General features: G+C 46.6%; 1 protein-coding gene across 11 annotated transcripts in view; it reads left to right on the plus strand.

The window, feature by feature from the left end:
- The window catches only part of TMEM273 (transmembrane protein 273), a 35,044-nt gene extending 18,430 nt beyond the window's left edge, over positions 1-16,614 (plus strand). The window contains exons 2-6 of one of the 11 annotated variants that reach the window (XM_030941268.1): positions 2,097-2,150; positions 3,074-3,220; positions 4,303-4,333; positions 8,448-8,471; positions 14,422-15,625. In XM_030941268.1, coding sequence (XP_030797128.1) covers positions 2,097-2,150; positions 3,074-3,220; positions 4,303-4,333; positions 8,448-8,471; positions 14,422-14,455 — 290 coding nt within the window. In that variant the 3' untranslated portion in view covers positions 14,456-15,625. Of the gene's footprint in view, positions 1-2,096; positions 2,151-3,073; positions 3,445-4,302; positions 4,334-8,447; positions 8,472-14,421 lie in introns of those variants that run through there. The other 10 variants (XM_030941267.1, XM_030941270.1, XM_030941269.1 and 7 more) reach the window with 10 other exon arrangements.
- Positions 16,615-17,482: the final 868 nt, after the last annotated feature.

A 17,482-nucleotide genomic window follows, 5' to 3' on the forward strand; every position in this document is an offset into this window, starting at 1 on the left:
GGTGTGGGGTGAGGCTGCGGCTCAGGGGCCTGGCCCTACCTACTGAGGCCCTGCCCTCCTGCCTTCTGCCCAGTAAAGGCAGAGAGAGATCAGAGGTGTCAGAAAGGGTCCTGTCCCAGGAAAGGGTGAGGATAGTAGCACACACAGCTCTGAGTTGGGAGCATTAATCTGGAAATGTGCTCCCACCCACTGCCTTCCGCTGAATATAAGCCTTTGCTCCATGTCCAGAATGACGTTCAACCTAGCTGGAGCAGCAGGATTGCTTTAAAGAAATGATAAGACAATGGAATGAAGATGATTGGGGCTTCAGAGAACAGACAAAATCAGGGTCATATTGTGTGCGGTGGTGTCTGTGTGTGTGAGCAGATGTGCTCACATGGGGCTTGTGATCTGTGGGAAAGAGAGAAGAGGTCATTGAATTTCCAAAAATATCTGTGATTAGAACAAAGCTGGGAAATTTTGCTTTAGAAAAAACTTGGGGAAGCTTTATCAGTCTACAAAGTTAGGCTGCCAGAAAAATTCTGAACTCTAGTAGGACAATCCATCTCTCCACCAAACACACACAGAACAAAGCTGTCCCCTGCAGAACTCCAACCTACCATGCCACTCTGGGCATCACTGAATGTGGTCAGCAGACAGGGTTGGGTGGAGGATGTCTTTGCTATGATGCTTCCTCCATCATACCATCTGTTCTTTTCCAGTGAAGTCACCTGCTTCCCTTTGTGAGGAACAGGAGTGGTAGCACTCTCTCCTGCTTTTTCCTGGAAGTTTGAAAGTGAGGCTCAGGCTTGGATCTCACCATTTGCCCGTCCCTGGCCCAAGTCCTTGCAGCCCTGGGGCTTGATGGTTTTGGTGGTGTTGTATCTGTTAGTTCCTTGGATTCATGTTCGCATCTGCAGGCCTTCCTGGGCTCTCAGTGCAGACCTGCCGTTTCCCACTTCTCTTGGCACTTGGGTACATTAGCAAGACCACGATGCCTCCCATTCCTCATTTTGTGAATGGCAATAATAACAGTACTTATCTCACAGAGTTGTTGCTGTAAGTATTAAATATCTGTCTCAAAATAAGTGGCCAATAAATGTGCACATTTCTCTCCAAGGACCTCATGTCTGGATCGCTCTTCTACAGCCCTGTTTGTGAGCAGTGTCTCCTGTCTTAAGGTTTCAAGACTTGGATAGAAGAGTGAGGGACCCTTACAGCATGCTCTCTTTCCTTCTTTCCTTCCTTTTTTTCCCTTCCTTTCCTTTCCTTTCCCTCCTTCCTTCCTTCCTTCCTTCCTTCCTTCCTTCCTTCCTTCCTTCCTTCCTTCCTTCCTTCCTTCCTTCCTTCCTTCCTCCTTCCTTCCTTCCTTCCTTCCTTCCTTCCTTCCTTCCTTCCTTCCTTCCTTCCTTCCTTCCTTCCTTCTTTCCTTCCTTTCACCAACGTCTATTAATGCCTCCTGTGGGCCAAGCACTGCATCAAATGCTGGACACTGCACCATGCAGTCCAGGGCGAGACCAGCCAGAAGACGCATTGATGTGTTAATATGTGAGAAGCTTTTAGGATGGTACCTGGTGCACACTAGTGCCATGTAAATGTTGCTACATATCGACATGGTCAGTTATGGCAGGCAAGCACCACAGCTGTGGAGCACACTGGGGTCAGCTCACTCGGGTCTGGGGAGTCAGGGAGGAAGTGGTATGGAGCCAACACCAGGTAAAGAAGGAGGGAAAGAAGATGGGGCCAGGCAGAGTGTGTGGCTCCAAGGCAGGAGATGCCCCAGCTGTGTGGGGAACTAGAAGCACCAAAGCCCTGCTGGATTAAGGAGGGCCTTGGGAGCCACAGGGGAACCTGTGGAGCAAGTTTGGGTCAGAGTGCAGGTCTTGGAAACTGCTGAACAGCTGACTGAACTGCATTGGGTGGAGATACGTTCCTGGTCTGAGTTTTGAGGGAGCTCTGATGTCTCAGCAAGGCTCCAAGATGCTCCATGGCAACTGGAAGCCCACCTCTGTGCTCCTGGGGTACCTGAGGCAAGCTTTCCCAGGCCTCTGAGACTGGGTGGCTAGGGCCACAGCCAGCTCTGTTCTAACCAGGCTCTGGGGTTTCTTTCTTTGCAGATGTAGGAGGAGCTCAAGTGCTGGCAACAGGCAAGCCCCCTGGGACTGAAATCGGTAGGTGGCTGCCCATGTTATTCTGTGCATAGGGTCAGGGGCAGGAAGGAGGCTCCCACAACACACAAGCAGAGGGTCACAGTGCTGGAATTGGTTCCCTGCTGTCAGCATAGGAAAAGGGGCACCCTCACCTCCAGGCCCTTCCTGGGCTGTCGAGTGGCTGACAGCTTTATTTTGGGGGCAAGGCCTTGCATTAAAGCTCATCCACACAGGAGGCATGATACCTCAGGGCCAGAGATGCGTGACTCCGGCACCCACAGAGCCCTATCCTGTAGCCATGGGCCCTGACAGCACGCTCTGCCAGGCTCACAGCCCTCATCGGTGCCTCCCTCCACCTGCGAGCTTCCAGCCTCTCTGCCCCTTAAGGGTCTCATATGCTGGCCAGGCTCAGTCTGCATGCCTCGCCCTCTGAGAAGGCTCTGGATGCCCATGATTCCAAGCCAACCCAGCCTCTCCCATCATGAGCTCCTTCTCTGTCCTCCCCAGCTGACTGCAGGCTCCTCAAAGGCCAGATAGGCCTTATCCATTCTCCTGCATTGCCCACCACAGAGCAGGCAATTAACACACACCCAATAGATGAGTGGATGAATTAACGAAGGGATCGGTGAGAAAGGGCTAGGAGGCTCAGGTGGCCAGAGAAATGAGCAACTCACCATTTGGGGCAGGTAGCCAGGTGAGCTTCAGGGAGCGTTGAAAGGTGGGAACAATTTCCACAGCTGAAGGAACCAGGGATGGTGCTTCTGAAGGAGGGAATGGGGTGCAGGTAGAGGCTGGGAGCAAAGTGACTCCTGGGAGAGTGGACGGTGAGGCAGACCTCAGCCAGTGGGAGGTGGCGTGTTAGGCCACATGCGTGCTTTGGACCTCATCTGGAATGTAGAGGGAGCTGCAGGTGACTGAAACCCGGTGTTCAATTCCTTCCTGAGTTTCAGATTTCAAGTATGCCCTCATCGGGACTGCTGTGGGCATTGTCGTATCTGCCAGCTTCCTGGCCCTGAAGATCTGCATGATCAGGAGGCACTTATTTGACAACGACTCTTCTGACCTGAAAAGCACACCTGGAGGCCTCAATGGTGAGGGATGCAGTGCTCAGGCCTGGCTCTTCCCGACCCAGCCAGGCACCGAGGGCCACTCTGTGATGCTGGCTATAGCAAGAACGAACCCACAAGCGCAGAGCCCAACGGGCTATAAAGGAAGGCGGTGACCTCTCCATGTTTCTATCTCTCTTACTATGTCTTTGCCTCTGTTTCTCTTTCTTCTGTCTCTCTCTCTCTCTCTCTCTCTCTCTCTCTCTCTCTATTTGTGTTCCTTTTTCTGTCTCTCTTTCCATCTCTCTGTCTTTCTGTGACTCTTTCCCTCTGTACCTTTCCTTTCCATTGCTCTTGGCAGTCCTGAGAATCACATTTCCTGGAGAAAGGTGGGAGAGGAACTAAAACTGGCTTCACACAGAAATTTCTGTTCTCTCATCCAAATGATGAGATCAAACAAACCCAGTCCCAGGAGGCAGTGACGTTGGTCGTAAGTGTGGGTGGATGGTGGGAGGTTCTGTTGACTGTGTGGGTCAAGATGCATTTTTTTCCCCATAAATTGGGAAAGTCCTTCTCAAAACAGTACTGAGTAGCCCCTCAGATAGAAACTGAGCTGGCTGATGTGCACCATGGCACAGTCCTCCGCCTCCTTGGCACCCAAAATGCAGTGTTGATTTGCATCCCTTCTCTCAGGGTATCACTCCCAAACTCATCCTCTGTTGTATTAGATGGCTCAATGCAATGATGGTGCAGTTTTCCAGGGGGTGCTTCTGGGGAGAACAGAGCCTCGCTGTCTTTCTGGAAGATGTGATTATGGTCCATGAAGATAAGCAGAAGGGGCTGGTCTGGGCCGGGAGAGGAGGAGGTTTCCCAAGATGCTGGCGTGTGCATCCCCCGAGGGGCTTAATAGGCCATGGGAGTTTGCTTATCCTTGAGTTTGCTTATCCTTGTGTATCCCCACAAATAAGGGGAGGAAACAGCCTCTTCATTACATGGCAGCCAGGCCCCGGATCTCTCGAGGGCATCATGAATGAGAGGACCCAGGAGAGGGAGGTGAAAGTTCTAGGGAACGCTCTGCACCTCTTGTCACAGGACCCCCTTCCTAATGCCCGGCTTTCTCTGTTTAGACACCATCCCGCTAAAGAAGAGAGCCCCAAGGTAAGGTCACTGCCCACACAGTCAGGGAGGGGTATCGTGTTCTCTCCTGTCTTGGCCATGCCACTCCCTTGCCTGTCATCCCCAGCCTTCTCTGCATTCTGGCATGCTTTCTAGGTGACTAGAATGTACATGGCCCCCTCCTTACACTCTCTCCTCTTCTGGATGAGTGGGCAGGTGTCACAAGAGTGAGGGCCACAGGATACAGTCGTCAAAGGAACTACGGCTTGCCTCTGCACAGCCTGGATTAGATCCTGTTCCACCCCCACTCAGACCCCTTCAGTGCATACCTCTGACACTCAGAATGAGGCCTGCAGCCCCTGTCACTTGGGAGGTCACATGTGGTTTGTCCCAGGTTTCCGGACTTCTCTGCTGGCATCAAGATACCCTGCTCTTCTGTGCAGAGCCCATGTCCTCAGGGACGGTCCTGCCTCAGGATCTTTGTATTTGCTGTTTTCTGTCATTGGAATGCTCTTTGCCGGAAAGCTGCAAGCCTTGCCCCTCTTTTCCTTCAAATCCCTGCTTCAGTGACACCACTGCATCATAGAGGGCCTATTTAAAGTACAATCCCCTCTCGACTCCAGCCACCATTCTCTTCTCTTTGCTTGGCTTCAGTTTTCTTTATAATTCTCTGCACTAGTTGATGCTATATGATATATTGATTTGTCTATTTTGTATGGGTTTCTTTCTAAAATGTAAGCTCTGGGCAGGTAGGGTCTTCCTTTTCACTTCTGTAGCCCAGCACTTAGCACAGTACCAGGGACAAAGTGGATACTTGCATATGTGTTGAATGAATGAATGAATAAATGAACATGAGGCCATAAGCTAGGTGCCGGGGGTCAAGAAGAGAGAAGTAGGACAATCTCCTTCAGTCTACAGGGGAGACAGGAAGGTCTCAGGTGGTGGCTGCACAGTGAGGGTGAGAGTCCCGGGAGGACTATGGCAGGCTATATGTGTGTTGCCTTATGTCTTGGGGGTGCAGAGGGCTGCATAGCCACTAGGAGGTGCAGGGGAGCCTCAGGCTACATGCGGAAGGACTAAGAGAAGCTCAAGAAGGCAGAGGGAACCCTAGCATATGTAAGCATCATGGGTAAAACCTGCAGCTGACAAACATGCCATGTGGCAGAAGTAAGTGTTTCATGTGACAATGTGGAAGGAAGGGCTGGAGAGATAAGTAGTTTCTACGCATGTACAGTCAGAGGAGCTGGTGCTAAGCAATGGAGTCTGAAATCTGTCCTGAAACTTCTGGTCACCTACTGATGGATTCTAAGCAGGGGAGAGATAGAATATTTTTTTGTTATCTGGTAGCATGGAGGAGGGCCCAGCTGCCCCCAGGAAGATGTTCTGGAAGCCCGGACAAAGACATAGGCCTGGTGCAAAGCCCTGCTGGAGTAAGTCTGGGTGGAGGCAATGGAGAAAATAAAAGATGGGAACAAAGTTAAGGAGGAGCTGGCCCAGGGACCTGGGATGAGGGTTTGAGACAGCCACTGGAGGAGAGAAAAGAATCTAGAAAAGCTCAGAGTTTTCTTTGAGCTGGTGCCCTTTGGGAAGTTGGTGGGGGAGCAGCTTTGGGCAGTGAGCTGGTTGAGATGATATTTTTTTTGAACATGGTGAACCGAAGGTTTCTGGACACTTCCACATAGAGGAGATGTCTAGTAAGTGGCTGGCATTTAGGACAGAGGCCTGGGCTGACACAGGGATAATGGCTTTTAGAAAGTACCCAGAGCCCCGTCTCACCCTCCAGTTCTTCCATGGGACCTGGGACTGGGTAACTTCCCAGCAGTGTCTATTGAAGGAGCAGATGGATTAATGGCTGCATGAGGGATGAACGCATGGTGCACTGTGGCTGCAGGTCATCACTCATCAGCCCTCATGGAGTCATGCCCTTGGGATGAGCTGGACATGGATTGTCTTGAGAAGTTCATTTTTTTTTTTTTTTTTTTTAAGGATTTCTCCTCCCTCAGATATTCTAGTTTTCAGCAGTGGTTTCTGATTGCGAAGCATTAAAGCGCGTTTCATCAACTCTGTCTCCCAGCATTCCATCTCTTCTTCTGTTTCTGACTCTCACTCTCCTTCTCTCTGTCCCCTCCCATGTCATTCCCCCACCCCAAGTTTGTGTCAGTCCACTGGGTCCTGGGCTGGAGAAAACAGGGGATATAACTTATCATTCCAAGACAGGACTTTGTGAGAGTGAGAAGAGACTCTGTAAAAGTTACACCAGGATGATGGGTGTGAGCCTGGACTGTCCTAGGGAAATGGATGCGTGGTCAACTTACGTTGAGTGGGCCTGTGAAGTTTCCAGGCCCTGGTGGCCACACAGCACTCCTCTTGCTGGCCATGTCACATTCTGTGCATGCAGGGGATGTAACCAGCTTGAGGGGGTTTTGGAAATGTGTGGTGGAATTGGAGATATTTCAGGTTGAGGGACCAGAGATGCCATGTGTCCCATTTCTCTCTCTCTTTCTCTCTCTCTCACACACACACACACACACACATATTCACACACACCCAGACCCACATTAGCTGAAGTTGTCACATTCCTTTTTATAGAAGAAACATGCCGAACAGCTCCCAGTGCCCCCAAATCCACTGATGCGGGAGAGTGGAGTTCCATGCTGGCCACCTCTTCACACCCCTCCCTTCCCTTCACCCTAAGAGGCTTTCACCCTGGGGCAGCTCTGTGTTCTTCTAGCCCTAGGGGTGTTGGCACAATCACAGGTTCTCCTGAGCATGCAGCTGTAGCACCTGGCCAAGAGGGTGTCCCAGTCCCCACTGACCCAAGGGCAGCACTCGGATGGCTGTGGGTTGGGTGCTGAGTCAGTCTCTCCCACCATGGAATCAGGGTGGACTGGCCATAATAAGGGTTTTCACACAGGGCTCTTGGAGGACATGAGGAGGCCATGGATTGAGTCTGGAAGGGCAAGAAGGATTGACTCCCTAGAACCTTTTTTGCCTTTGGGGGTCCAGGTAGCCTCTGCGGTGAGGAGTGCAGGAGGAGTCTGTTTTGAATGGATGGGCTGTGTTGGCCATGGTGAAGACTCTGGCACCACATGGCCTCAGGGGCCCTCTGTTGGGTGCTTAGGTACCCAGGCGGAGGACACAGGCTGTTGTGGCCAGCTCAGGCCCTGTGGTTAGGAATATTGAAACGTGGAGATTCTAGCACAGTGACCTTCTCACCACGGGGAGGGCTCTAAAGTGCTGGAGCTCCACCCAGCACAGGGACACTACCTTGACCATCTGAACTCCTGGCACACATTGACGGGGACTTTGAGTTAAGGCACTTTGCTTTGCAAATCGCCAGACCTTGAAGCAGACCATGCTTCAGGGACATCTTAGCCGTGGACTTGACATAGAATGAAATTCCACAAAGCCTGATCCTTAATCCTGTTGTATGTGTGCGCACACATATGTGTGTGTGTGTGCATGTAGTGCCTGTATATATGTGTGTGTGTGCGTGTAGTCATTCATGATGGACTCTGACACACATACATCTGTGTGGGAAGATGCTGCTGTGAGCAATACAACACAGACCCATTTGAAAACACTGCTGAATGAGCAGTTACTGTGCTTTTTATGTTCTTTTGCATGATCATCTAAGAGGAGCATCTCTGTTATATGTGTTTTTTGGAAGTTCTGGGTTATTTTGAGCCATCAGGGCTATAGAAGGCATTTTTCATAATCCAGGAAAGATGGCTCCAATAGTTATTCAACAATGAACTTTTTGAAAGCCAAGTTCATGAAAAAACATGAAGGGATGCTAGAGGAAGCAGGTGGGTGAGGGAGGCAAGAAATAAAGGCCAGGAGAGAGCAGGGCTGGGAGGCAATGGCTGGATGGGTGTTCATGCCCCTGATAATACATCGCCCTCACCACGTGCAGGGAGCTGTTCTTGGCAGGTATCATAACAGAGCTCCTCTGCAAATAGAGGGACTTTCAGAGAGGAGAAGCAGGATTCGAGTTTCCAAAACTAACACTAGATGGAGTCAGGCTGAGTCATGAGGAAGTCAGACCCAAAGAACAAGCTAATGACAAGCAAGCCACTCTCCTACAGCAAGCTTTGTGCTGTCTTTCTGTCATCTAAGGCTTAGGCAATAAACATACTTTTATTTTCTTTTGCAGGCGAAACCACAATTTCTCCGAAAGGTGAGTTGTAAGAGTGATCACTTGTCTTAAAATGAGGACAGGCAGTCTCTGCCCTGTGGGGCTGCATGGGTTTTCGGCAAGGCCTCTCCCTCACCCTGGCCACGCGGGACGGGCAATGATGGCCATGGCCAGGAGCCCTCATGCCAGGACAGCTGTGAGACCAGGAATCAGCATCACCTTGGGACGTGGTGGTACTTGGCAAGATTTAAAGTGAAGCTGTGGGGCATTTGCCCAGTTAGAGCTGACAAAACAGGGTTTCAACAGGATAGGTAAACTGTTTTTCATTCTCCAAGACCTATCCTATGATAGTGTCCAATCTAATAATTAGCCAATTTAGTCCATTTGGTGAAAAAAATTCCCAAACATCTCTTCGTGTCATCATGCTATCAGTTTGGCTGGGTATTTGCATCTCAGTGCTGCTTTGGGGTCTCGGAGTGGACGAAGCCCGTATGTGGAGGGCCAGTCTGCAGAAGGGGACAGGATCTTGGACCCCTGATTGAATGAGCCTATGAATGAAGACTCCTAGAAATGAAGGCATCTTCACCAGGGTTTTGAGAATCATCATTTCACAATCCACCTTCCCCAGCTTTTTCCTCACTTCATGCCCCGTGCATGTGCCAAACCCACTGAGAATTTGCTCCCTGTCTGACCAGCCCAGGATGGTCACACAGTCCTGGGGCGATCTCTTGATCTTTCTCTCACTCTCCTGCTTTATGAAAAAATTTCAAATCCAAAGAAAAGTTGAAAGAACGGGACAGTCAAAATATATACACCCTTCACCTAGGGTCACTCATTGACATGGTGCCCCCTTTGCTTTAACTCTGTGAACATAAGCATTTTTGACTGATCTACTTGCAAATTAGTATAGATACCATGATATTTCACCCCTGAATACAGCACCATTGTGTCTCCGATTGTGTATAATCACAATACAATGACCACTCCTAAGAAAATTAATGCTAATTTAATATCTTCTATTATATAATCCATATTTAAATTTCTCTGGTTATTTCAGAAGTATCTTTTATTGCTCTATTTTTTTTTTGTGCTATTTTCCAATCTGGAAAAAATATTTGTATTTATTTTGTCTTTTTTAAAGTCTCTTTCAGTGTTGAACAGCCCCTCTGCTTTTTATCTTTATGACATTGTTGATTGAGAAGTCCCTAAACCCCGTTGTCTTACACAATGTCCCATTTTCTGGATTTGTCTGATTGTTTTCTCCTGAGTGGATTCAGATTGAAGTTTTTGGTCGGAAATACCACAAGGTGATGTTGTGTACCTTTCGTTGTATTGCATCACTGTTGGTGATGCTTCATTTGCTTGGTTAAGGGAGTGACCACTAGATTTCTACATTTGTGGAAATTAGAATTTTCCCCTCTGAAATGAATGAATAATATGAAGGGAGACACTTTGACACTATGTGAATATCCGGACCCCCAACAATTCCTCACCTAATGATTTGAGTCTATTCATGATCCTGCTTGAAGCAGTTATAGCCATTGGTGATTACAAAATATTGACTTTCTAATTCCAGCATTTCTTCTATATTTAATAGCTGACATTCATCTAGAAGAAAGCCTTTTTATTCTATCTCGCCTTTCTCCTTCTTCTTTTGTTAAGGATTATTACTGTGGACTTCAACGCATTTTAATCCATTACCATCATGATTCTTTCTGATGCCCAAATTGTTGCAAATTTGGCTCGTGCAACTCACTTCTTGGGGGCCCCTGTGCCCTTTAGACAGAACCTCATTAGTCTTTGAGCACATGCTAGACTTCTGACAACACAACATCTGAGGCTCATCTTGTCTTGTTCCCAAGGGTAGCACAAGGGTCTAATTTTCCCAAGGGTCCCTGTTTCTTTCTCTCTCTCTCTCTGTCTCTCTCTCTGTCTCTCTCTCTGTCTCTCTCTCTTTTATTTTATTTTAATTTTTACTATGGAATGATTTTTAGAAACTAAGATCTGGGCACAATGTGTGCTCAGGGCTACTGAGGTGTCATTGATTCTAGGCCCTTTCAATGGACAGAATCAGGAAATGTGTATTTAAATTACAAACTCAGTATCATAAGATTTTTCTCTAAGCTTTCCCTATTCCATATGTCTAGATTGCCTTCTCCAAAGTAAAAACCCTGCTTTTCAGCCACATAATATTTTTACTCATTTTCTCTATTCTATAATACACACAAAATACCTCCAGAAATTAGAGCACTATACAGCGGTAGACCTGCTCAGTAAACTTGCACATTTCTTTGCAGTGGCTTTAGCCCTCTAGGTATGTACAGCCAGAGTATTGTGTTCAAATGAAATTAATTATATTCTCTGTGTGGTTATGTTATCAATTGGATAGAGAGTCAGAAACATTTGTTTTAGTGTGTATTCTATTTTACTATTTCCTGTTTTAATCTTTTAAAATTTTAATTTACATAGTTTTGTTTACACAGTTTGTCTCTGAATCATGTACATGACACACGATTCAGAGATAAACTGTGTAAACAGATAATACATGTGTAAACAGAGCTACATGTGTGTCATGTACACGATTCAGAGATAAACTATATAAACAGACAAACTCAGAGAAGTTTTTCTTTTGTAACTTCACTCCACCGTGTTCCTACCTACTGCTTTGAAGTTGCCATTTTCAATAATTCCTGGTTTATTCTTTCTGTGATACTGTTACAAAAATATATTTAATTGAAAACACTTTTATATAGACACAATTTTTTTAAATAAAATTAGAAAATGTTTACATATAGATGTATACATCTGTGCATATATACTTTTTCCAGCACTTGGATGGTTTTATTACTTACTCAGATGTCTGATCCATTTGACATTTATTCTGGTGTGTGGTGTGAGTTACAGATCAATTTTGTTTTTTTCCCAAATGGCAATTGATTTATTCCGATACTATTTTTTAAAACCACCCTATTTCCCCTGTGTTTCATTTGCCACTTTTATAATGTTCTAAATTTCTGTATGTACTAGGGTATTTCTAGACTTTATTCTCCATTGGCATTTGTGGTTATTCATGTGTTGAGGGCTTCCTAGAGAGGCTGAGCCTAGAGAGGCTTCTGGATGTGCTCTACCTTCTGATGGGGCTGGTTCCCTCCACCCACACACATTATGCTTCCTTTGCAGGGGACATTCTTGCTAGTTTATTCCAGCTATTCTTGCATATTTATTTTTCCATATGAACTTCGGAATCAACTTCAGAATCTTTCCACAGAAACAGAAATCTTTCATGGTGGGGGGGCTGGGGGAAGTCCCAGTGGAGAGTTTTATGATGATTGCTTTGTGTTTTTGGCTACCGGGTTTTTGTATAGACCAAAACAAATAAAGTAAAAATAACACACAGAAAAAAAGAAGCAAACATCTTGGTATTTAGATTGGGATTGCATTACATTTACGTATTGAGTTAACGATGATTTACTTCTTTACGATGTTAAGTGGTTCTCCACAGAAAAGAGGTAATTTTTCATAAAAAATTATCTGATTTTGGGTGTTACTGTTTTGTGTGTTTCAGGAGAGTTTTCAGATTTTACTCTTATAAGATTGTCATATATTTTGTTATATTTATTCATAAGTATTTTGCCTTTGCTGCTTTCAAAATAGAGTTTTTGTCATGATGTTGCCTACCAGGTCTTTGATTGCATTTTGATTTTGGGGGATTATGTTACCATTATAGGGGTTGCCTTGTTGCCTGCCAAATCCAAGGCAAACAAAACTTCATCCACTTTGATGATAAAAAGAGAATTCATTCCTCAAGGTTAATAGGCATATTTTGGGAAACCTGTCGCTTTCTGTAGTTGGTGAATTTGCACAGATCTGTACAGATCTGGGCAGATGCTAAAAGGAACAAGGTAGATAGCCTATGAGAATGGAACTGGAAAATAATGCCTTCACATTTGAACTACAAGCTGTTACAGAGGGTGAGAATGCTTGTTGAATTCTTGTATTATTTTTCTCTGTTTTCTCCTCTGTCCCTTGAGTTTTTACGATATTATGTCATCTGCCAAAATATAGTTATTCTTTCACAATTGCTATGTCTCTAATTGTTTTCTCCTCTCTGATTGGATTGGCTAAAAAACCAATGTTAAATAATAGTGGGAAAAGTGTACATACAACATGCCTCTGACAGACTTTGATGGGAAATCCACTAGTGGTGTCCATCAAGTAAGATGCTGGCTCTAGGGCTGAAGCACACATATCTTATCATGTTGAGGGGCATTCATCAGTTCCTATTTTACTGAGTTTTAAAAATCAGAAATGTGTGTTGGATTTTGCCAAAGATTTTTTTCAGTATTAGCAGGCACCCTGGGGCTAACCAGAATGTATAGGCACCCTCATTATCAGTTTCACTTTTGTTGTTTTTTTTGTTCTTCTCTCCTTGTTGGTCTATGTGATTGTTGGAGGATGTGGTCAAAGATTTGGGTTTGTAGCCACTAAATTGTAGGGTATGCAACACTCTTGCTCTTTCTCATGATGCCAGCCTGGAGTACCATGCAGCCTAATTCACCTACTAGTCCAGCCAGCAGATGCTACCCCAGACTCTGCCAGCCTTACCTTGTTTTCTCCAGATTGTGCCTGGCTTTCTGGTGGCTGGTGACACACCCATCTGCAGAGGTATCGCTACCTGTCAGAGAGCAACGTCATCCATAAGGTAGCTCAGCAGTGTCCCTTCTTCTGTTCAGGGCAGCCAGGGGCGGGAGGAGGCTGCTCTCTTGGGCTGCCCATCCACCCTGAGCATTGGTATCTCAAGTGCGAACCTGGCTAACCCCAACTTCTTTAGATCCCTTCCTTATCAACACCTGATGGGGCCTTTTAATGCAGAGCTTGTTAAAGACAGTAGGAAGGATGAACCCTCTGCTCAACCTCTGAGCCTCTAAACCCCATGTTCCTCTGGACCCTCCATCTTTTAAAGGAGAAAGAAAACCCTGACGGCCTTTGAGGCCCTTGCGTGGAATCCCTTCCTTTACTTTTCTCGCCACTTCCTTTTACTATATCTTGCTGGTTTCCGGTGTCTTTCTTGTCTTTAACGTTGGTTCTACTATCATCAAGCTCTATATCCCTGACCATGACCTGTGTCCTTGGTCCTCAAATAGGGGGTAGTCAAGTTTTTGTCTGTTTTGTCTGTCTGTTTTATGGCCTTTGGTGTGGCTTGTCCTACATCTATCCCGCCTTCCTGCTGTTGCTGCCCCATCTCTCATGGGGAGATCTTAGCTGTCAGGAGATTGTGACTGAATATGCACAATGGAAAGTCATAAACAATTTTGCATCATTCAATGTAAGCTTATATACCATTCTATTATATTCCAGATGTCTATGTGAAACTACAGTGAGGGTGTGAATTTGGTCTTAAGGCATGGAGGTATAAGTGACTCCCTTAAAAGGGTCTGCGTCCCACTTTCAGCCCAAGTTCTATTGTGTCAGAGTCTGGTTTGTTGACTCATCTTCTCTTCCGTGTTCCCCTTTTTAGACACCTATGCTGCCCTTCCTTTCCATCAAAGCTGGTACACCAAGTATGGAGAAGTCTCACCCTCTGTAACAGCTTGAGTTCAGATGTGAAGGCATTATTTTTCAGTTCCATTCTCATAGGTCTATCTACCTTGTTCCTGGTAGCATCTGCCCAGATCTGTGCAAATTTACAAACTACAGAAAGTGACAAGTTTCCCAAAATATGCCTATTAACCTCGAGGAATGATTTCTCTTTTTGTCATCAAAGTAGATGAAGTTTTGTTTGCCTTGGGTTTGGCAGGCAGAAAACAACTTCCAGGTTGAGCTCTCCCCTTTACCCAGAAGCCACTGGCCTTCAGGTTCCTTTCTATGTTGCACAAGGAAGTGTTCCACCTTGCAGGCTTTGCTGATGAGCTTTTATACCTGTTTAATTGTCTGAGTTGCATGAACACATGCAATAATTAGAGCATAGTTGCCCTCTCAATAAGTCTTCCAGGTGGTTCTCTTCCTTTCCAGAGATGCACAGGTGATTGAGCTGTAGGTGAGCAGTGATGTGAAGAGGGGTTCTAGATCTGTGGACAACGGCCCACGGTTAACGTCTCAGGATGTTCTGCATTCGAAAACCCAAGGCTGGTAATGAACTTTCACATGGACTGAATATTGGAGGCAAACAATAGAAGGAATAGATTATACAGTGCCTCTGTCCTGAAGGAAACTATCACGCCTCTTCTGGAAGACACGGACTGCACAGAGGAAGGCTTGAGCACTTTGGCCTGCAGTAAGAAAAGGTGGACACCAAAAACTTCACCCTGTATTGGAGCTGTTCATGCTTCCACGAGGGCATGGTGTCCATGCCCGTGGAACCTACTACAGAAAATGGCTCATGAAAAGGGGAATCGGACCCAACACATAGCTTCCTATGACTGCCATCTTCTCATCAGTTAGGCAGTACTTTGTAGAACGATTAGCTTCACCTCTTAGCTGCCAGAAGATCCCTTCTTAAAGACGGACTCTGTGAAGATTCGGGAGTTCTGAAACATGGGGTCTCCGGGATGGTGTCCAGCCCTATGGATGATGAACACGGGCCTTCTGGAGGGGAAATGGCAGGCTGGGCTGGTGTGGGAGGAAGGGCTTTGGCGTTCATGGAATGGGCCTGCTGCTCTCAGACCTTCAAAGGACGGAACCAACAAAGGACCAAATGAGAAAGCAGATACTGTGCCTTGTAGAAGGCCATGAATGTCAGTTATTATTTTTTCTCCTTATATAATTATTTTGTGGTTATTATTACAATGTGCATGGCTATTGCATAAAAGACATGACTGGTGGAGGCTCAGGAAAGCCACGTCATTCTACAATTGCCATCAGGCTAAGGCCCCATGAGCATTTCTCTCCCTTGTAATATTAACCCTGTGTTTCTGGGATCACATCACGGAATTTTCTTTGCCTTTCCACTTTCCAGGAAATCTTTTGGACTGGGCTGCCTTCTTCATGTGTGATGAAAGATGAGCTGTATTTCAGAACAAAGTGCTGTGTTGTCATAATTTGCCTGACTCCCAGGGCGTCTCTTATGCAACTTGATAACGATGCTGTTCATTAGCAGCCTTTGTTAACTGATAACCAAGAGTGGTAATGTGATACTCATAAGCAATTTTCTGTGTGTAAGATAAAATAAACCATCTTGTATGGGATCTGCTAATTGATCTGTTTCCTTTAGCAGCATTTTAATTAAGACATCTGGTTTGTGAATGGTAGAAACACTTGTGAACTGAAGGTGAATGCTCCTGGACTCTCAGCCATCATTTTACCTTCTGTACACACAGCAAAACCTTGGTGCTCTCTCCCTGACCCTACCTCATGACGTATTTTCCTAACACCACCACTGCACTCTGGTTTTGTTTTAGCCCCACACAAGGTTTCCCAAGTGAAGAACAGAGAGAATTATGCTGAAGGCCAGTGTCCTCTCCTTGGGTCATAAAGGCTGACATCATCTGGGAGGCCAATGGGCAGGAGGCCCTGACACTGAGGTCTCCCTGGCTTACACTCCAAACCCAAGCTCGATATCTTCCTTCTAGATGTCCTTCTAGTCCTATTGGAAGCTCTCTGAAGCCCCCCTCGACAGCTCTTCTCCATAAGAGCAGCTCCTGGGGACACAGGGTCCTATGGGCAGTAGCTCTTGGAAGTGACTGAAAGGAGTCCTAACAAGCCATTGGGTCTGCAGTGTAGCTTCTTGAGTCAGGGCCATTCCAGCGTGGTTGCCTCACCCTGTGGTTTGACAGTAGGCTAGCAGAGGCCAGAGTCTGGGCTAAGCCCCATCCTCCCAGCTTTGTAAGTTCTGGGACCCCAGGACACATACAGCTTCCCCCACCACAGCCCACCACAGCATGGAGAACATCAGACCCAAATGGAAGGGGACACATGGTTCTCAGATGTCAGGAGGAAGAGTCATCCTGCACAGGGAAGCAGGTTGCACATGGCTGCAGCCAGCCAGGATCTAATGAAGTGGCAGTGGTTTGAGGCCTCCAGGATTCAGTACGGGAAGGAGGGGAAGGTGAGATGGGAGATGGTTAACTGGCAAGGTCAACAAATTAAAAATCATCTATATATGTATCAGTCTATATATATTTGTAAATTAAGCATGTTTACATTGAATCTCTACAAATTAATACATAAACAATTAAATATGTGTATGTATGGGTGTCCTCCTCTGTGTGTTAAAAGTACACATATAAATGCAGGTTTGGAGAAATTAATAAAACTCCTTTCTAAGCAGGCAGGGTTGCTTAGACAGAGGGAAGCTGAGCTGAACAGAGCCTGAAGATACAACCTTTTCACCATCAAAGTTGGGAAACAGCTGAGAGGCGGATGAGCTAGGCAGTTGGAAATAAAAATATCACTGCTATTGTGACTTCCAAATGAGTCATGGCATGCCAGCATCCCTCCGCATCCTCTAGAGTCCCTGCAGCATCCATGCTGCAGTCCAAGCAGGAAGTAAGCATGGCCCAGGTAGAGTGCTGGCAGCAAAGAGGCAGAGAATTGGGGGTGGGGGTGGGGGTTGGGATAGACCTTAGGGGAAGAGATGCCAAGACTTGCTGGTGGATCAATCTGTAAGGGAGGCAGAGGGAGTTCAGCACAACCCCAGGTTCGGGAGTCATTGGTTAGGATGTGGAGAGCCTGAGGAGCAATGGCCTTAGAGAGCTCTGCAACTGGGTCTTGGGTCTCCTAGGCTACTGGGGAGGCAAGGATGGGCTGCATTTGGAGAGAGTGAATCTCACCTTTCTACAGGTGTACAAACCCGCAAATCGGGGTTAAAAGCATGTGTCAACAATTATTCTAGAACGTGCTCTGGGATTTATGAGAGAAGATGGGGAGAGCCAGCTTGGAGGCTCCTTTCCCCTGAGATGGAGCGTGCAGGTTGGCTGCTTAGATGGAGAGAGGCTGAACTGGGCAGACCCGAAGATGCAGGCAGAAGGGGTAGTGGCCTGTGATAGGAGGTCCATACAGGGCCAGGTCCAGGCTGTGACTGATTCTTTCCCTTCTAAGTCATTTGTCTTAATCTC

The sequence above is a fragment of the Rhinopithecus roxellana genome, chromosome 11, assembly GCF_007565055.1.
Source record: "Rhinopithecus roxellana isolate Shanxi Qingling chromosome 11, ASM756505v1, whole genome shotgun sequence".
Taxonomy (NCBI): domain Eukaryota; kingdom Metazoa; phylum Chordata; class Mammalia; order Primates; family Cercopithecidae; genus Rhinopithecus; species Rhinopithecus roxellana.